General features: G+C 36.9%; 1 protein-coding gene across 16 annotated transcripts in view; it reads right to left on the minus strand.

Moving 5' to 3' along the window:
* abi1b (abl interactor 1b) overlaps positions 1–22,761 on the minus strand; it is a 56,132-nt gene that overhangs the window by 4,806 nt on the left and 28,565 nt on the right. For 8 of the 16 annotated variants that reach the window (XR_015477950.1, XR_015477949.1, XR_015477948.1 and 5 more), the window contains 6 exon segments: positions 16,778–16,884; positions 13,923–14,063; positions 12,132–12,229; positions 6,018–6,230; positions 1,863–1,949; positions 1,227–1,412 (listed from right to left, as the gene is read on the minus strand). Coding sequence is in view for 6 of the 16 variants with exons in the window: in NM_001076707.2 (NP_001070175.2) it covers positions 1,227–1,412; positions 1,863–1,949; positions 6,018–6,230; positions 12,132–12,229; positions 13,923–14,063; positions 16,778–16,884 (832 nt within the window). In the remaining 10 variants the exon portion in view is untranslated. 16 annotated transcript variants of the gene reach the window in all.

Below are 22,761 nucleotides of genomic sequence, written 5' to 3' on the forward strand. Positions count from 1 at the left end.
ATCTACCTACAGGTATCTACCTACCATCCCATCTATCCATCCACCTACCTACCTACCTACCAACCCATCAATCCACCTACCTGCCTGCCTACCAACCATTCATTCATCTATCTATGCCCATCTATCCTTTAACCCATCCATCCATCACTCTATCATCCATGTCTGCCTGTCTGTCTGTGCCATTCCATCTATCTATACATACGTCATTCCATTTAATTCTGCTTCTATGTCTTAGTAAGACTATCCATCCATCCATCCATCCATCCATCTTCCAATTCACTTACAAGTCTATCTATCCTAAATCCATCCATCTACCAATCAATCCATATTGCAAACTACTCATATATCTTTTTGCCCATCTATCTATCTATCTATCTATCTATCTATCTATCTATCTATCTATCTATCTATCTATCTATCTATCTATCTATCTATCTATCTATCTATCTATCTATCTATCTATCCATTTATCCATCCATCAGTCTACCTTGCCACCCATAAATTTACCCATCTATCTATCCATAATTTTACCAATCTATCCACATAGCAATATACCGGTCTTTCTGTCCTTCTACTCATCTATCAGTCCACCTACCATCAATCTAACATCTATCCATCCATATAGCAATCTATTCATCTATCTCTGTTTATCTTTCTCTCCACCTATATATCCAGCTGTTTATCCACTCATCAGTCTAGTTCTAGTTGCCCATAAGTTTACCCATCTTCCTTTCCACTTGCAAGTCTATCAATCCATACTACCACCAATCTATCCATATTGTAATCTACCCATCCATCTGTCCTTCAACCGTCTATCTGTCCGTCTACCATCTATCTATCCATCCATCCATCCATCCATCTGACAGTCCGTCCATCCTTCCACATACCTACCAATTATCCATCTACCTATACAACTACTTACCTATCCGCCCATCCATCCATCCTTCAGTCTACCCACTTATCCATCTAACAACCAATTTACCAATCTTCTCCTCAATCCACTGAATCAATCCAACTTTCAATCTACCCATCTATATGTCCATCCATGTTTTTTGTCAGTCCAAGAATAAGACAGCTAGATAATCTAAAAAACGATTGTATTTTACTGTATAATATAGTATATTATTATAAAATATAACTATATTACGTACTATAATAAGTAAAACTAAATTATTTATAAAAACTCTCCACAAATCATACGGTGGTTTTAAAGTGTTTGCTCTTACCCTTTTCTATGTAGGATTTTGGGGCCCAGTGAGGGTCTCCATCAGCATAGGGGTCATTGTAATGCACCAGAGCTGCATCTTCTTCATCGTAATCCACAGGTGGGGGTGGAGGGGGCGGGGCTGCTTCCTCGAACAGGGGCGTGTCTTCAGGAAGAGGCGGCGGTGGTGGAGATGGACTGTCTGTTACTGGACGAAAACATGAAGTGGGTGAAACCCTCACTACGACATCATCTTTCATTATAAAATCAAAAACTCTTTACAACTACCTTACTTAGTTTATTTTTAAACGTACGGCACACATTGCCATCCCTAAGAAAGATGATTTTAATGTAATTCTAAAATTCCCAGTAAGATTTTTATGAGAAATAAAAAATATGCATATTATTCCAACTATTTTAAATATTTTTAGAATATAATTACACATTAAAATTACTTTTTAATAATGTTTTCCATCATGACCAAATCTTTTGAACTCAAAGTTTAATTTAAATTCAGGTGAAAACAAAAGAAGATATTTTGAAAAATGTTGGCATGCGAGTCACTATTGGCTTCCATAAGTAAATTGTGAGTCATTCTCCTTTAAGTTCATCCCTGAAGTGACAGAATAAAAACCATGCTAAAATGTCCACTACTCACTGTTCTCCTGAACTCTGGCCACGAAGCCAGTGAGGGGAATCTGGGGCGTCAGCTGCACCACTGGAGGCGGCGGTGGAGCGACAGTCACTGGAAACACATGGAGCACAGATAGAAATGCATACACATCCAGCCAGCCGGACAGAAGATAACAGAGAAAAAAAACAAGCCTAAAGAGTTGCGCAGTCATATTATAACATGAAGAGACTGAATAGCAGAAAACAGGAAGTTCTTCAGTTACTTCAGTTCCTATGTATTTTCTTACACAGCCCTGCATCTTGAAAAGAAACAACAATTTACTTTAATTACTTAATACAATAAAGCAATGTATAGATCTTCAAGTAATATAAAATAAAGGTATAATAATACATGAAACTGATGGTTTGGGATCAGGTCTGTCATGATTTGAATTGAAAACTCAGGATATACTGTAGCAGAAAACCAAATCAGAAATGACTTCTTTTTTGTAAATGACTGTATTATTATTAGACTTATTCATGAAATTAAATACATTATAATTATTATAATATCTGAGCCTGTTCTTTGTTCCATGAGTATATTTGTGGAAAAAGCCAAAAATACATTGTATGTGTCGAAATTATTGATCGTAATTTTAAGCAAACAATTATTAGAATATTATGTAAATATTGTTTTCAATTTAAGGCACTTAATAAATTTCCTCGCATAAGTATAATAAAACTGAACATACAGTAATAACTATATATTTGTTTAGTAACATGAATTGCTAAGAATTTATTCAGCAACTTTATTTTTTTTTTTTACTTTTTATTTAAGATTTATCAATATATATGTATATATATGTATATATATATATATATATATATATATATATATATATATATATATATATATATATATATATATATATTTTTTTTTTTTTTTTTTTTTTTTTTTTTTTTTTACAAAACAGCCCCTTCCCCAACAAATTTACCCCTTACACACGAGGGGATACATAAAATAATCATAATGAAATTATTATTAAAAAACAAAAATAAGTTAAAAGAAAATAATAAAAATCAAAAGTATTGCAGACTACTTTATAGGGGATACATTTGTACATAAAACTATATTGTGTTGCATTGTAGTTGCATCAAATTACAGTGATGATATATACATATCTAAATATGTCATAATACTTTTCCACCTCTTCAGAAAAATATCAGTCTTCATTTGTAGACATGCAGTCTTTTTTTCTACTATACAGGCTGGTTTAAGTCTCTGAATCCACTTAGCAAACTTTGGAGAACTTTCTTCCATAGAATGTACTGTTAGCATTTTTTTGCACCCAGTAATAATATCTTTAGGACAAATCTTGTTTCTTCATTAAACATTTCTTTGGACAGTGCTCCCAACAAGCACTCTTTAACAACTTTAATTGTGATTTTCTCAATATTAAGTTTTTTTGGAACAATTGGATTCCAGATATTCAACTAGTTGAATCTCGGCCAAATGTTATCACAACAAGCCATATATCAATGATCATTTCCAAAAGCTGACACTTTCGACTTTTGGTGGTCACATTTAATTACAAAATAATACAAACTAATAAAAAAATTACACTTTCATTTTTTCATTAAAAGTATAACAAAAATGTAAAAAATAATTCATTTTCTTAAAATCTAATAAACATTTTTTTCAAGATTTTTTCAAGATTCCAGTATCTATTAATTGATTTTTAGGGGAAAAAACAGTACAACAGAATTCATTCTAGAAAATAAAGATCCAGAATATAGTGAGATAATATATGATTCTGGAATTTCTTACAGGATTGTTTGACTATGATTCATTCACACTACACCACAGTGACTTTACTCAAGTCAGATGATTTTTGGCCTAGTAGTAAAAAGGAAGATGCCATGTCACTACAGTCATCAAAAAATGTCCTAACAACATTTGCTGCCTGAAATTTTTGATAAACTGACAGAATTATAGCCGAAATATCAAACTTACAGTAAGAAGTACCAAAGAGGGCTCTATTTTAACGATCTAGGCACAAAGTCTAAAGCATAGGGCGCAAAAGCATGGTGTGATAAGGGTAAGCTTATTGTCTTAAGTTATGGGTGTGTTTTGAGAGTCTCATCTCCCATTCCCTTTAAGAGTCAGTTGCGTCGCACCATGGCACATTTGCTATTTACATGGTAGACTTTGTAAGTGGAAAAACTGAATGCTTCACTAGAGAGAAAACAGTTAAACAGAGCATCTGCAGCGCAAGGATAAAGAACGAGCCTCCTCCAATCAGCCTCTTTACTTTCTCTTTCAAGGATAAGGAAACGGTGTTGTATCCAATCGCCTACATATTTAATTTTGTTTGTTAAGTGCAAAGATTGGTTTAAAAACTATTTCTAAATTCCGTTCTAATTTCTAGCAAAAGAATAAATGAACAATAATAACGAAGTGTGGTCAAAAACTGCAAACACACGTCAAATAGACCCTCATAGTCTAAAACCTGACAAATCTAAGCTTGTTTTTAATAAAAACGACTATAAACTATAAACAACTATAAATATGCATATAATAAATAATACTACTAATGATAATAACATTATACAAAAGCAAGTTGTCAAAAATAAACTGAAAAATGCCCCCCATGAGATAAGGGCAAATAAAAAAATATAAATTTTTGTAATATTTAAATCCTTTAATTCTTTTTCATTTGTAAAGATATTTGCGTATTGCTGTACATCCTGTGTGTATCCAGCAATCTGTAAGCGAGGAGCACAACTAACATCCTCTGCCTGCTTTCAGCTGCTCTATTGCCCAGTCTATTTTAGTTCCTCGAAATAGCAATGCGCCAACAAAGCACCTAAACAAACCTCTATTCTAGACCAGAACACCCATGAGTCCACACAGTGGCACATATGTATTTCCTATTTAAACAACGTGGCGGAAAATGGGAAAATTAAGGTTACGCTGGTCTGAAAATAGCAGCACCTCGGGCCAAACATGTCTTGCGCCTTATAGCGCCGGGTATATGATAGGGCCCAGAGTCTTGGGATACATCCTGGGATTTAAGACACATAAGTGACTCCTTAACATTAAAGGTGCTTTCACACCTGTGAATCGATTCAGTTGTTCCGAAACAGAGATTACAAATGTTACATTGTTGCTCTTTGCTCTTGGAGCGGTTTGCTTTCAGACTGCAAAGTTTCTAATCGGACCAAAAGAGCTAAATCAAGTCACGTGCGAGTAAACTCTCCTAACATTGGTCAGAGTGTCAGGGTTTATTTTGCAGCATCCCGCTCAGCTGTCAGGAGAGGTGGTGGTTTGGTGGTGATTGACAGGGTGCACGCGCGCGACGTGTCTGAGAAGAGACGCGGTGGGGATGGGTGAGAAGGGTGCGCGACCATGCCTATTTGAGGACTGGGAGGGAGACGCGAGATTACTGGGAGATCATCACTCGTTTGCGGGCATCCGGAGACTCGCGAAACTTCCCGCCATACTCATAATTCTCTCTTCATTTAGCCGTAAGCCTATTACATATCCATAAAACACTGTGATGTAACCGCGCTCGGATCGAATCGCTTTCTCACTACAATCGAACCGCTCCAGGGTTTGTTTCAATCGAGCCGAGACCACCTCACTCAAGCGATCTCGGAGCGATTACTTTGGCGCGGAACAGAGCGCGATTGCCCTGTTCACATATGCCAAACGAACCGCGCTAACTGGGCAAACGAGATACGTTCCAAAACAAAAGTGTAGGTGTGAAAGCACCCTAAGATAAAACTAGAGATGTCAAACCAATATCTTGGTTAACACAGCATGTTCTTTCGTAACTGGCCATTATTTAACCTTTGAAATCAGGATTAGGCACAAAGTAATGTCATATAAAAAAATCTCTGTTATATGCTGGCTCAGACCTTTTCACCCTAAAATGGATTGTTAAAAGCAAAAATACTACAAAAATGCACATTTTTGTAAGAATGTCTGATGTTAGTGGAAACAGAATCTCCACTGCAAAATTAGCAAGAAACACATATTAGATTTCCTTCAGCAAATATGATGCAGGGCTGTGTTATTAAAAAGAGAATACACAACTGACTTTGATATATATTGCAGTGACTGCAGTGGCAAATACAAAGTGTCCAAATACTTTTTGAAGGCACTAAATGTCAGTCCCTATCATGAACCTGAACTCACTTGTGGTCTGAGGGAATGTGGGACCCCCGTTTAGATGGGGCTGAGGCACAGAGAACTGGGAGGAGCTGGCAGGGGCGCGGCGGTAGGTCCCGGTGGCTGACACCATAGAGGCGGAAGAAGAAGTGGTGGAGGAATTGTGTCTGGAGATCTGCCGGGAAATCGTTCCAAACTGAGACATCGGGATTGGGCCCAAACCTGGACCTGGAGGAACTGCTGAAGAGAGGACAGAGGAAAAAGACAGCCACAAAAAAAGATAGATATTATGAAGAATAGATGGCATGACAGAATTAGGGGTGGATGGGATAACCAAACACAATCATAATCAAAGTAATCATTTGCAACTAAGTTTGCTTAACATGTTGATGATTGTTTCTACACACAGCCATAACACCCTGCAGCCCAAGACTGGTTACTCACTGAAGCCAAGCAGGGCTGAGCCTGGTCAGTACCTGGATGGGAGACCACTAGGGAACACTAGGTTGCTGTTGGAAGTGGTGTTAGTGAGGCCAGCAGGGGGTGCTCAACCTGGGGTCTGTGTGAGTCCTAATGCCCCAGTAAAAGTGAAGGGGACACTAAACTGTCAGTGGGCGCCGTCTTTCGGATGAGACATTAAACCGAGGTCCTGACTCTCTGTGCTCATTAAAAATCCCATGGCACTTCTCATAAAGAGCAGGAGTGTGACCCCGGTGTCCTGGCCAAAATCCCTCTATCGGCCCTTACGATCATGGCCTCCCAATCATCCCCTTCCACCGAATTGGCTCTATCACTGTCTCTTCACTCCACCAATAGCTGGTGTGTGATGCGTGCACTGGCGCCAATGTCCTGTGGCAACCGTCGCATCATCCAAGTGGATGCTGCACACTGGTGGTGGTGTGAGAGACCCCCCTCATGATTGTGAAGCGCTTTGGGTGTATGGCCATACACAATAAATACGCTATAAATACACATTACATTACATTACAAGGAGTTGATAGTCTGTATATTCGCATTTTGATGCAAGCTGTGTACAGAAGTGCTATATTCACCATTATTCTATCAGTGTTCATTTATTTTTTTTCTCACAGAACATCTGAGCTCTTCACTTTTTCCACAGTTTGTAATGTTAAAACCTTATTGCAAAACAAATTCAATCAATTAATTTCTTTAAAGTTCTACAAACAATACCACACAATAAGGATGAAAAAGAAGTTTGCTTGAAATCTTTGTAAATGTATGAAAGAATTCAAAGCATATGCCATGACACTCAATATTGAGCTCAGGTGTGTCCTGTTTCCACTGACCATTCATGAGCTGTTACTCAATTCCAAGAACGCAGAGAACGGACTTGCGTTCTTGTGAAGATCGGTCTTGCCAAGTGTCCTCGGAAGAACAAACTCGGGAGACCGCTAGAACAGAGAACACGTCCTGTGAGAAATGAGATGCTGTGTTCTTCCTGATGGTTGTATGACCTTCACGTGTGTTTAATGAAAATTTATTTAAACATTACAGCATTCATAAAACGATTTATTGTTTTACCCATTTTTTACAATATATACTATGCATAAAGACTTTACAAATATACGTTGCACAATGCAAATACAACAAATTTTAATAGGAATTTCAGCAAATAAACACCCTTAATATGTTCATTCCTTTATTAAGATTTTCATGGTAATGTTTGTATTCACCGTTTAATTTAGGGAAACTCCTGAGGTAAATAAACCTTTATAAAATGCTGCGCTTCCCATCTCAAGTCGCAATGACTTCTGGGACTTCTAGAGCCAGTTCGATGCTCAAGTCTGCATCGGTGCGTCCTCGATATAAAGAACACATCCGGAAACTTTCACATGTCCTCTGTTCTTGCAGTCTTAAGTATTGAAACAGAACTTTGCCAGCTGATGATGGCGTTACATGAGAACACGAGGACGCAAGAACGCATATTGAGAAATAGCTGAGATGTTTCCACAAACTGATGTAAGAGGTTAAATTATCATATGCATTTGTTTATATAACAAACCGTCTTCTTGACTCAAGAATGTCCATACTGACTCCAAAGGCAGATACTGATAAGATCAGGGCCTGGTGTGTGGACTTTTACGATGTGGTCACATGTTGATTGGTCAGTTTGAATGTCTCAGCATTTGGGCTTTAGTCACATGGTCAAGAAAGATACAAAATAGGTGTAAAACACTCTTTTCCTGGTCTGCTTCTCTCCTGCTCTGCTCCTCTCCTCCTCTGGAGGCTATCTTCTCTGCCTCTTTGAGTCCTACTTGCTCTCTTTGTCTCCGAAAACTGCTTTTTCACTGTTGTGCTGTTAATGTAGTGCTGCGTCCCAATTCGCATACTTACACTACGCCCTAAAAGTACTTTTTTTTTTTTAAGAAAAATATATACTTTTGAGTATAACAGAAGAGTATGCAAGCTTTGACACATACTACTCCCTCGTTAACTGATTGCTATGTTGCCTTGTTATGAGCCCTGTCCATTATCCACACATTATCCACATTTCTGTCATATTTAATGTCTTACCTTACTGGAGAAGCAGCAGCAGGTTAATCTCCCATTCACCAGTCTTTCATGCAGAGAAATCGTTGGATAATTCAGCATTCAGAAGTTAATGTCCAAAAGCGTCTTTATATAAGTTTAGTATTGTTGTTGCAGATGAAATAAAACACAGAAATAGTTTTTTAAATATTTTTTCAGTTGGCTAGATAATGATTAAACGTCATACAAACATCTTTACTGAAGCTTCTCTACTTGACGTTTGGTCTTGTGCGTCCAACATGTTTGTAGTTTATTTACACTTTTCACTCGCATTTGTAGTTCTAATCAAATTTATGTCCAACGAGTGAAATAGTAAACCATCCAGAATCCTTTGACATACTCTTTTCAACATACTACGATTTGGGACATACTAATTCTATTATCAAACTAATAGTGTGCGAACTGGAACGCAGCAGAAGTCTTTGAAATGCAATACAAATGCGTCAGATGTTGCCTAGGTAATGTCATTTAAACAGCAATATGGATGATTGGATATTTCTGTTTTTGGGACTCATTTTTTCTTGATATTTACTTTATTGAATAACAAACAAACAAACAATAAATAAATAAATATATAAACAAACAGGGCGCTTCCACCTAGCCAACTTTGCAGACAATGACAGCTAGGCTATAGAGTGTTGACATTATGTGCACACATTCTCTACCAGTTCAGCATGGTTGTCTTACCCTGCCTAGAATTTAGGACGGAGAAAATTTCTTAAGTGCTATGCTGTACCTGGCTCACTAGGACACACAACTGTAGGCTACCTGACTGTTCCTAGACCGCTTCAGCATGATAGTGGAAAAGCAGCTATCGTATGGAAGAAACCAGGAACTGTTCATCACCTGGCCAATATCATCAATACAGTGAAACAAAAATCATGTTAAGGGGGGTGCTTTTCAATGGCAGTGATGGGTTTTAAGACAAATGCGGCAATTTACAGAAGCACTTGATGAAACCTTGCTCAGGAATACTCTGGACCTCGGAGAGGCAGGAGGTTTGTTTTTCCATAGGACAAAAAATCCTAAGCAGTGGAGTGATGAAACCACAACTCTGCGAATGTCCCAGCCAGAGTTCAGATCTGAACCTGATTGAAAACCTTTGGACAGATCTGAAAATGGCTACACACATCCACATCTTCATCCAACTCTTTGGAGCTTGAGAGATGAAGAATGGGATTGCCTACAAATAGGTGTACCAGGCTTGTAGCATCATTCTCCATAAGATTTAAGGCTGCAACTGTTGACAAAGGTGCTTCAACAAAGTATTGAGCAAGGGCAGTGAATGCTTGTCAGTGGTGGAAAAAGTACCATTCAAGTAAAAGTAGCATTACTTGCCCGAATATGTAGTGCAAGTAGAGTAAAAGTATCTGTTGTATATATTACTCAAAGTATGAGTAAAAAGTAGCCTTTTTAAAAGTACTCAAGAGTCGTGAGTAGTGATTATTACGCTGTGAATGTGGCTGATGCGGGTGTGTAAACGTAACATTCTGTAGTGCATTTATACAGAAAACATCTGTCATCCTCTCATCATTAACATTCAGTCAAACCATTCTCTCGGCCATGATATGTGAAGATTTTGGACATCTTCTTGGACACTTCCAAACAGTTTGCTGCATGTCTTAAGGTAGTTCAGTATGCTGTGATTTACTTTCTATAAGCGATTTGATTGGACAGGAATCACAGGACTGATTTTTCTAATCCCTATAGACTGGAAACAATAAGGTAGTGCCTGCAGGTTAAAGGAAAGTAGTGGAGTAAAAGTACCAATACTGCACTAAAAATGTACTCAAGGGCAAGTAAAAGTACACAAAAACTACCCAATTACAGTAATTTGAGTATTTGTATTTTGTTACTTAACACTACTGGCTTATGTACAAGTGATTATTTATGATAGATTTGCTGTCATGTAACACAATGCCACAGAAGGTAGCTTAATAGCGAGCTCCGTTTCAGTTTGCTGCGATGCTATTTACTCCGAACCAATGGAAATGTACACTTTTCAGGTATTTTAGTGATACTTGATTAGGAGAATGTCAAAAACTCAAAGTCCTCAGCCTGTGGGGAGATAAAAAGCATCTACGTTCACAAAGGCAGAAGCTAACGTTAGTCAGAATCAAGATGGCAGGGAGATAACATTAAGTGATCCACAAGAACCCTCCATTGAGCTCATTAAGGGAGTTATCGTGACACTGCAAATATTTACACATTAGAATAAATTGGGAAATATTTCAAACAAACTTCTTTTATGTTGTCATTATGGGCTGTTGTTTGTAAAATTTTAAGGAAAATAACTAAAGTAATATGTTGAATAAGGCTATAGCAAAATGTAAAACAATAAAGCACTATGACGGACCACACACCTAATAATGTCTTTAAATGCTTACAACAAACAATGCATCCACTTAATGTAAACTTCTTGAAATTTAGCTTTGGAATGATAGTGCTTCAACATAAGATCATGTTGAAACTGAGAAATCTACCGTTACATCAGCCCGGCCCCAGGCACACCAAATAAAGTAGGTATAGACCTTTTTCATGGCTGCTGCATGGAGGGCGCCATAGCGACCAGCGTCTTCCGGTAGATTGCTAAAAACTTCCGTTTACAGCTTGTACAACTGGTTATTTGCGCTCCGAAAATAGGTTTCAATAACGTTTTTAATGGATAACAGAGTGTTTTTGTGACACACAACTTAGAAATGTGTCTGTTAAAGCCGTTATAATCTGTCACATGTGGTTCAACTGCGTCAGAAATACGAGAAAAACGTTCTCCTAGTTCACGTGTCTTCCGTCAGAAATACAGTGTGTGTGTGTGTGTGCGTGTTCCCGGCCTGTCAGCTGTTAGCTCAGCGGCTCATTAACACACACACACGCACACACAGAGAGAGAGAGAGAGAGAGAGAGAGAGAGAAAGAGAGAGAGAGATGGAGAGAGAGATAGAGAGAGAGAGAGAGAGAGAGAGAGAGAGAGAGAGAGATACTCTGCTGGCTGATTTGCTGTTCATTCTAATCGCGAGCCGTTTGTGTTTTATTTCGTGTGTTGTTTTTACCACGGTTTGTGTTCTTCTGTCATTTCGAAATGACACTAGCCTATACTTTTAATTTTGTCACAGTTATTAAATCAGTGTGTCAGTGGCACAGTACAGGCTACGTGTGTGTGTGTGTGTGTCAGACATTTTGGTGAACTACATTTGTTTGGGCTGGTTATATATTTGAAATAAAGAGAAAATGTTGACTTTAGCGATGACAAGGTTTCATTTAAACTGCAGAAGATGCCGTCTGACAATGAGGGGAAAACGCCTCACAGCAGCTGTTTTCCATCCTATTAGATAGCATTTCTTTAAATGATCAGTCCAGGAGATGGTGCTGATGGACAACAGTATTAGTTCAAAGAGGATAAAAGCAGGTAAAATAGATTAAAACTATCGTTTCAAAGTTGTCCAAATGTGACTGTTTACACGCATCAGCTGCCGACTGGAAGTTCTTTGCATTTTCCTTGCGCATACACGCAAAGCATAATGGGTAATTTTGCGTTCCAAGAAAAAGGTATATAAAGTCTAACATGGCCACTGTGAAAATTGCAAAAAGTCACCTGGTGCCATACTGGGAGGGGAGGGTGTAGGCACGGCCAGAGGGATTCCCATACTGTTACTGCTGTTCTCCCGACCGCCGCTGCCCCCACTACTGCCACTGAGAACAAAGACAAACAACCAGATTACAAAGAGCTATTAAAGAAACAAACATTTATTCTCATACATTCCCAAAGTGCCATGCAATATTCAGGTCATCAATAAAGTCGTTTATGACACTGTAAAAACAATAGTAACATGAATCTGGTTTTACTTTTATTTGCAACCTTATTCACCTTTACCTTTCATCACTCAGTACAACAAGCCTGCTGGGAGAGCAATGACAGCGATGAATCAAGTTTATGAGTGAAGAGAAGACAACTTTCAGATTAAACCTATATGTAAGTAGTGCAGTTATAACATAAGTTTTTCATTCGAGACAACCTCAACGTGGCATAATATGTCAAGGCAGTGTTTTAAAAATAAATTCTGTAAAGACATCCTTATAAATAATCAATCCTTGTTAATAAGGCTCTGATCACACAGAACATGTTTTGGTGGAAGTCGTTTTAGTTGTTCTTTTAGAGTTCTTACCAGGTCGAGAAAATATGATCATATCACCCCAATTTGATCTTCCTTTCACTGACTGTTACGTTTCATACTGATTATAAAGCTTTAAATAGTCTATCTTCTTTTTACCTAACCAAGTCTCAACCCACTCCAACCCACATCCAACCCACTCTTTAAGATCTCAAAACTCTTCTTCTGGTAGTACCCAGAATGGCAAAGTCCACTAAAGGAGGTCGAGTGTTCTCATATATGGCTTCTAAACTCTAGAACAGCTTTGCCGATAATGTCAGAGGTTCAAACACACTCTCTCAGCATCAGACATCACCTACATAATATATAACTGCAGGTTAACTATGTTAATATATAATAACTTTAATTGTTAAAGCAATAAGTAATTAGCTTGAGTGTAGTTAGAGTGTTTTTTACTTTATTTATAACATTTCAGATTTTGAAGGTAATGCAATAATGTGCACCTTTAATAAATCTGCTTTAAAACTAGAATTATTCTGAAAAGCCCTATCCAAAAAGCACTAATATTTTTGTATATAGGAATTTTGATTTATTTATTTATTTATATTGTTTACACATTTTAAGCAACCACAAAATCTAGTCTAGTGAGAGTGTTCTTAAATTGGTTTTGCTGACCATCTCTACATTCATTCCATTGGACAATAGAGAAAAAAAAGTGAAATACATTGGGTGCTTTTCAGCTCAGAGTTGATTTTTTTCAGCTTCAGGTGCTCAGAACGCTCCTGAAAAAACAAGGGGCACATAAACAGTGTGCAAAATGCTCACTGCCAATAGAAAACAAGTTTTCAAAGGTTAAGACTAACAATGTTGATAACATTTTAACCTGACAATGTCTAACCTTGGTCTGAATAAAATAATTCGTACATAATTTGTTAAATCTCTCTCCATCTTGATGCCCCATTTGTGCTGCTGCCCTATGCAAAGGCTTTTAGTTAGCCTCACATTATGTAAGCATTTGTTTTCAGGATTCTCAGATGAACAGTTCACACGAACAACATTTGGTTCGCTAATTCACGCTGGTCAATAGCATTTATCAGTAGATCACTTTTAAACCCCTTTGGTATTTTAATGAGATTGTGCTAAATTGCTGTTTAGTTAATCAGATACTAAAAATATTATATTTGTTCATTAAAAATGAAAGAATATAAGGACAGTGTCTCAAACCTTTAATGGGCTAGTAATGTCTTGTGAATGCAAGCATATTTGAGCTGTACCTGTGTGTTCTGGGTCTCTGGTTGAGTGAGGCTGTGCGTCCCGGGCTGTTCTGGCTGCCCAGGCGTGCTGGACTGGTCATGTAGTCATTAGGCACCACAGGAGGCTTGACTGGCTCAAGAGTCTTATATGGAGTGTTTCGTCTGGGAAACAAACACACATTTGTAAAAAAATTAATAAATAAGATTGTGTTATTAAATGCCAGACCAATAATAATACAATGGACCCTTTTCACAAGACATGTTTAATAGTCATCAGTATAAAACGTATAAACATTTATACGCCTTCACGGATGTATAAAATCATATTTTGCATCAAATTACAAAATCTTACCATCATTTTGCCACTTGTGTGAAGCATTTGTAATGCAGTGTGTATGAACAGAGCCAGGCCTGGTTCGGCGAATTGGGAAGACCGGGAGAATTCCCGGTGGGCTGGTCCAGTTTTTAGCCACCAGGGCCGGTGTCCCTAGCTGTTTGCACTCTCAGCAGGCACACTTTTTTCATTTATTTATTTATTTATTTATTTTACCACAACCTCACTCTTATTATTATTACTTAATATTATTTTACCGCAGCTCCGCTCTTTTTACTTATTTTCTCGCAGCAAATATAACGCTATTGGTTGTCATGGACGAAAGTGAAGAGGGTTGGAGAGTCGCGGAAGTTAAAATGAACAGCAGATGGGGGAGGAAGGTGGTTGAGGAGGAGGATCGATAAAATGAGGTGCCGGATCAGATTTCAGGGGTCCCAGATCCGGATATCTGACATAACTTGATTAGAAATCTAAAGAGCAGAGAAAAAGATTAAACCATCAATCGAAAGTAATACTGTGGTAAAAAGTGTCTTGCAGATAACAATGCAATACTTGTTTTATTCTTTGTTCCAAATGCATCGACCTAACAGCGCCATTGTGGTCCAGTGGTCAGAACATTGCATTAAGATGCCACCGACCAGGGTTCGATTCTTACCCGAGTAGTTTTTTTTACCCTTTTAGTGGTAAGACATATAATATGTTTGGGTTACTTATGTAGGTGTACATATTTTATTTTTTGTGTGACCACCGTTACAAAGGACTGGATATCTATAAAGAATTTTGCACAGAATATATATTCAGATATTGCAGGAAAGGACATTGTGATGTTTTAAAGAATAGTGTTGGAGATTTAGCAACCGTTTAATGTTCTCATGTTTATGAAAAACATTTGGGGCCCTATCATACACCCGGCAAAGTGGCGCAAGACGCGGCGCAATAGTCTTTTGGTAGTTTCAGTTTGGCGCAAGAGTGGTTTTGAGGCGTTGCGCTACGCTGTTTAAACAGCAAATGCATTAGTGCTCATTTGTGCGCTCATAGGCTTTCTGGTCAAAAAAGGAAGGCGTTCTGAGGCGGACCGCTGGCGCGTTGCTATTTTGAGAAACTATAATAGATTTTTCATTAGACCAAAACTCACCCGGTCTAAACTCCGGCGCAGAGTTACGCCTCGCTTACGCACTGCTTAATACGCACAAGAGAGCAATAGGCAAATATCTTTACATATGAGAAAAATTAAATATTAAGAATATATATATAGGATATAAATATAAAGGATTAAAATATTACAAAACATATTATTTTCTAGCCTACATAAATATGAAAAATCACTGCTTTTATGTCTTCTTCATCTCGGGAGGCCTTTTCAGTTCATTCATAACAATTTGCTTTTGTATAATGTTATTATTATTAGCAGTATTAATTATTATATCCATATTTATATTTGTTTTATTAAAAACAAGCTTAGATTTGCCCACCTGTCAGGTTTTAGACCACATGGAGCATAGCAGGTGTATTTGGAAATAACTCAGTATTTTGACCACACTTATTATTGTTCATTTATTCGTTTGCTAGAAATTAGAACTGAATTTAGAAATAGTTTTGAAACAAATCTTTGCGCTTAACAAACGAAATTAATTATTTATAGGCTAATTGGTGTCTGTGCGTAAAGGTTTCCCTATCCAAGAGCGAATGTGAAAGTAGATCATTTCTCTCATTCTCACGCAGTAGATGCTCTGTTTAACAGTTTTCTGTTAAAAAAAAACTGTTAACTGTTTGCTTGTGAAATGCTCATTTTTTCCACTTACACTTACTTTGCGTCCTGTAAATAGCGAATGCGCTCTTGGCGCGACGCAGCTGGGTCTTAAAGGGAATGGGAGATGAGACTCTAATTGGTTTATTCTCAAAACACACCTATAACTCATTAAGAAAATAAATTCAACCCTTTTAGCCATGCGCCTTGGCGCAAAGCGCATTTTCTCGTCCGTAAATTAGCAAAAATGCGTTCTGACACACCCTGAAAGCATTTGCGCCCTGCGTTTTGCGCTCTGCGCATGGACCGTCAAAATAGAGCCCTTGAAGTCCTAAAGCAGCTGTTTCCTTGAAAAAGACGTGATAGTGTCATTAGAAACTGAATTGGAAATGAGGTTATTTTAATATAGTCAGCTGTTAACCGAGGTGGTAGAGCTTGAAACTCCAGGGCTGAAAGGGAGGCCCTGGACAGAGCAGTAAATCTGACGTTGTTCTCCTTTTTGGCCGCCGATATCAGTCTCACACATTTTTTCCTTTTTCTGAAAGTGACTTGACAACACCATAGTGGAGTTTTTATTTTCTTATTTGAGCAAATAGGATAGTAAAGAATGATATGTTGTGCTCTCCCATCCACTGCACTCTAAATTTACCCAGCTATGACAACATCTGCTATTGAGAAACCCGGAAATGTGAAAAGGGTCCATAATTGTCACAACAGATAACAAAATTGTGTAAATCAGTACATCTTTAGTAAGGGGGGAGGTATGCTATGACAACAGCATCAAAAGTGACTCACCCCAGGGTCCCTCTCCCTGCCATGGGTGGACTTGGGGGCTTCTGTGTTGGTGGGTTGGTCCTGGATAATGTTCCTCCACCTCCCCGAGCCGGTTGGTTATTCCCTTGCTAAAATACAGGGAAAACAAAATTATTGCCATCGAATGTATTATTATGTACTGCTTTTTGTTTAGTATGTAAACTATTATTTTGCCCATGGATAAACATATAATATATGATCAAATCTACAGCCTTGTCTTCAAAAATAGAATAAAACACTAAATCTGATTGCTTTCTTAGTGCTAATTCGCATATGGATGAATGTCAAAGTCATAAAGGACCACCTACTCTCTGCCTACTGACATGTTGTGAGAAAGGAAACCAAAATAAGGCATTTACACTATGCTGCACCGAATGGCATGGATTGCGCATAGAAACATTGTCATCATGGATGTCCTTTTCATTCCACGGCTCAGGCTTTAACTGATACTAAACAGCAACGACATTATTAACTACTTGTGTTTCGGACTGCTTTAAAAACTTGGGAGATGAAACTTGTGATTAAGATGAGGGATTTTACATTTCTAACAGATGCTTGAATTGATTGACTATACAAAATGCACCAAATAAACTGACCAATAAGAGAACTCCTGGCTTTTGGGGAGAGGAATATTATTATATATAATATATATTATTACCTATTAATAATTATATATAATTATTGAACATTTTCTTGAATCAAAACATGTGTCCATTGTGATGCTAAATTTAAATGACGAAGAAAAACAGGTTAATCATTGTATGTGTGTTTATTCTGTAATTTTGTCATACACTGATTTCACGCGGCAGCCATTTTTTAAAAGCGAAATCGAGGCTGCGGTGGGAAGAAACCCGGAAGTATAAATCAGCTTTCAGTCTAACATAAATCACTGAATCAGATTAAACCATTAGCATCTCGATCAAAATTTGATTATATTCATATTTAAAGCTTGAATATTCTGTAGTTAAAGTGTTGTAAGATGGACAGAAAATGAAAAGTTGCTATTCGGCAAAATGTGTTGGAACTATACTCTCATTCTGGCATAAAATAAAGGGAACATTTTGCCATATCTACCATATCTGCAGCAGGCGTAATGATATTACAATGTTAGATGGGAACTATTTTCAGGGGGTGCATAATATCACTGCACTCGCTACAACCATGGTATGCGACAGACTACGCCACAAGGTGAATGCGACTTTGCAAAACCCCCCCTGGACTTAGCATGTGCCCTCAACAAATAGGTATAAATTGGCCTAAGCACTGCAACAAAGTCTAAGAAAAATCCAAGATGTCCTCACCGCAGTCTGTAGCACGGTGAGGTACTGAATCAGGTCCAATAGCAATATGTATTAGATTTTGAAAAGCCCATGCTACTCTGATAGTTGGGTTTAGGGTTGTGGTAGGTGTAGACGTTAACACCCAACGTAAAGAGTAATTTAATAATTAATATTAATAATTATCATTTCAATTCAACAACCGCCCACACATGCACGTCAACTACATATTGGACCTGATCCAGTATGTCATCTTGCTACAGGCTGCAATGAGAATACACTTGGAAACATTTGGTATGCTTAAGCCAGCGGTGTCCGAACTTGGTCCTGGAGGGCCGGTGTCCTGGAGAGTTTAGTTCCAACCCTAATCAAACACACCTGAACCAGCTAATCGAGCTCTTACTAGCAGGGCTTTACATAAACACAGACAGACAGACACCTCCACTAGCCACTTTAGCTGGTTGAAAATAATTTTTAAATTGTAGTTTTCCTGAGAGCAGGGTTCGACAATATAAGGACGACCCAATATGCGTGCAAATGTGATTTTAAATCGAGAAGTAAAATAATTGTGATCACGCGAGCAGAAGAAAGCAAATGAATACCGAATGAGAGGATGATGATCACTCGCGCTAACAGCTGATGTGATGCGTGCGCGCGACTTCTTGAAACGCGTGCACGCTCCCTAATCGTGAAGCAACCGTGTCTGGAACAGGTTCTGTAAACGCAACTGTCATCGGTTCTCTTTCTAATAAACTAGACAAAAAGTGATGGACATGTCTCCACAGTTCTGATGCTTTTAAGAGCTCAAAATGTGTCTTTTTATAAGCAGCACCGGTTGCTTTCACTTTGAACAGACGGTATGTTTCACCTGCCTTTATTTGCTTACGGTATTATTTGCTTTTATTTTTGTTAAAATGGTTTAATTATTATTTTTCTTACAACATTGCTTAAATGGGAGATTAACTCTCCATTTATGTGTAGTTAACTGGTGATCCGAGAGATCTTTTGCCACGACAGATTACCGTGCTTATTTTTGATACATGACAATAATTATTTTTTAAAAGTCAATTGCTTTTCTTTCTTTTTTAAGAATTGTTTTGTTAAATAAAAAATAAGTATACATCTATATTTTCCTTGTTTTGACACATTAAAAATTTGTGACTAAGAAATAATTATTGTTTCGTGTGGTTATAGAGATAAATTTGGTACATCGTTAATTTTGAGCTCTAAAAAAATATTGTAAAATAAAAACTAATTGCAATATAACACTATGAAACTTTGACCCATTTGCTCATGCTAATTGAGCAAGCTCATACTCGACACACAAAAAGTGAAATGAATGAGGACGCGTGTGGAAATAACACAAAAATTAAATCAAGTAATTTTAGCATGTCAACGTCAAAATAATGTACATAAAATATATTTTCCAACAACAAAATTGTGGCTAGTAACATTGGAAAACAACTAGCCACAGTGGCTGGTGATTAAAAAAGTTAATGTAAAGCCCTGCTTACTAGACACTAGAAACTTCCCGACAGGTGTGTTAAAGCAGGTTGGAGCTAAACTCAGCAGGACACCGGCCCTCCAGCACTGAGTTTGGACACCCCTGGCTTAAGCACTCATGTCATTATTATTATATAGCTGGATCTTACAATATCATGACCTGTTTTTTTTTTTTTTTAGATGTCATGGTCCATGTTGTGTTTATTATTTCAGGCAAACAGTAGCAAAGCTCATTCACTGTTCTCAGTTTTGATTGATTGCAGTGTTAAACTTTTTCAAATAAACCTCACTAACAGAGTTCAATTTAATTGAACCGAACCAAATCTATCAAAGCTACAAGAGAACTTTTAATGATATGATAATATCTAAATATTCTAAATGCAAATCAGCTTGAATCCTTCAATATTGAACAAATTAAAAGAGAGAATGTGTTGGTTTATGTGATGCGTGCTGAAATCTTAAATCTCCATTTTATAATAGTCCTAGTTTGTTACAAAAAAGATGTTTGTGATCTAAAATTGTTTTTCTACATTAAATAACAGAAACACACTTTAAATGTGCAGAATTTGATGCTTGTCTGGGGGAAAAAAAAGTAATACAGAATGCATTGTGGGTTTTAGAACTTACCTTTGCTTTGAGCCACTAAGTGAAAGCATTAAGGAAGAGAGAAAACAAATTATGTTACTTAATCCCTTTATCTTAATGAAAAAGTTAGAGGAGAAGCAAAACGAAAGACCTTTGAATGAAGAACAAGCAAGCAGTGATCTAATTTGACTGATAAGAATCGAGAGCGACAAAGCAGAAAAGTCAAAGCTGCTTACACAGAACAACTGAATGATAATCACATAAATGTCAGTCATAATTACCATCTAATCTCATTCATTTACACCAGAAAGAAAAATGATGGATCAAATCAAATGTCCTTTCTAGCTTACAGTGCATTTAGAATGTATAATTATCCCTTATGGTCTTTATTATAACATAATGGAAAAGTATTTCGTCAGTAAACAACTCGCTTGTGGATTTGATTTATTACTTATTTAAGATAATTTACTTGTTTATACCAATAGAAAACAGTAAATAATCTTTCAATATACGGCTTTAAAATACTTGCAGGATTGTTGGCACTTCAACTTCATCTTACTAGGCCAAACACTAGTGACTCACTATCCAATAACATTAAAACTGTTGTGCCCTTACTTGTCAATCACCTTGGTAACAATCATTAAACACGCACGCACGCACACACACACACACAATTATACATAATGTTTGTGAATATATATATATATATATATATATATATATAGAGTGAAAAATGTCTAGGGCAGGACTATTTATTTTATTCTTTTTATTTAGTTTATTCTTTTTTTCCTTGCTGTTGGAAACACTGCATGTGCGTGAAGATGTTCTGTTGTTTATATGTTTGCATGTTAAAATAAATCAGCATTTTAAAATGTAACATTCAATGTGTCAGGCATAAAACAGACATGTCAATAAAAAATATATATAATAATACTTTTATATTAATTTGACCAGTTAAAAGTTAGTATGTGGTTAGCGAACAACGGTTGTCAGTTGGCAAAATGAACCGAAATGAGCATCCCTACTGTACATACATCCACATTTACACGCATGCAAGCACACATTCTAATGTACAAACGAAACGAAAAAGCTATATCAAAGTAGCAGGTTAAAAAAAATAACCAAATAATTTTAAATAACAAATTTAAAATTAACCACTTAAACTCTGCGGACCCGGTACCGTTTTCAATCAAAACTGAAAACGCATCTGTTTAGCTGTGCCTTTACTGAATGAGCACTGTGCTGCGTCCGACAGATTGCACTATCATGTTTTTCTCTTCTTCTTCATTCTTTTATATCACATTTTACCTGGTTTTATGTTTTGTTTTGACGCATTTTTATTATTTGTTTTTATTTTTATTTTACTTGTTTCTTTTATTCTTGTTTATGTAAAGCACTTTGAATTGCCATTGTGTATGAAATGTGCTATATAAATAAACTTGCCTTGCCTTGCCTTACCGTCATCGACTTTCGCTTTCAGATTTAAAGGGCTAGCATTGCACCAGACCCCCGTAAGTGATGTCGTTTGAAAGTGTAGAATCTATATTTTATGCACATATGCATCACTTTGGTTTTTATTCTACTGTATAAAAGTTATTTACACTTAAATACACAGTATTTTGGATGCCTGAGCTAGGTATTTTACATTGGTTCATTTTCATATTTTTTTCATATGACACATGTACAAGTTATAGCTCAAATGAAAGCTCTTTCCGGTGCTCATACAGTTCTAGCATTCTTTTTACTGAATTATATTCATATGCCAAACAGTTGTTGAATGAATTGTGGTGTTTCCATGGCGCAGAAATGTAAACAATACATTTATGATCAATAAGCAGCCCCAGATAGCACAGACAGCTGTCATCTCTTACATTATGCTGTGCGCTTCAGGGCCATTCTCCTCTGTTTTTGAGGTGATGTGCGTAAGTAATCCTTTTATATGTCTGAAGTGGTCCAAACACAGTGAATTATGTTTGATCAAACAAAAGAATAGTGAAATATGTAAACAAGGATCGGTCTCTGTGTCTTGTACAGCACCTCTCATCAGTTGGAATGCAATAACTTTTGCATAGATTATGGTGGAGACATTTTCCTTTTGTCCTATGATTACAGACATGTGCAGGAACCACCTAAATTAATTACAGCACGCTAGACCACACAGAACCTAAAAGGTACACTTTCCAATTTGAGTTTATAAAAAAAAAAAATACAAAAAGCGCCTCTTTTTTTAGGTGTTTATCATAACACAGACGACATATACAGTTATTTTAAACACTTTCAATAGTGTTTTATGAAAAATCAAAGGGTTTTCTTTAAAATGAAACCAAATTTTTGCATTTACACCTCTGCATGTGGATTTGGGAAGCTTTTAAATTTGGTTAGGCAAAATCCAGGCGGAAATCCCCAAATAGCAGCAGAGTTTAAGTGGTTAATAATATACAAAAAGCACAAAACATAACATAGAAACACTCCAAAGTCATGTTGTTGATCAAATGACCTGGTTAACATTTAAAACTTGTAAATAAAGAAGGATCTTGAATGATTAGCATTAGCTTTTGCTGAGGTATCAAAACTAATAATGACGAAAGCAACATTTTAGAA

Source organism: Danio rerio, chromosome 2, assembly GCF_052040795.2.
Source record: "Danio rerio strain M-AB ecotype USA chromosome 2, GRCz13ab, whole genome shotgun sequence".
Taxonomy (NCBI): domain Eukaryota; kingdom Metazoa; phylum Chordata; class Actinopteri; order Cypriniformes; family Danionidae; genus Danio; species Danio rerio.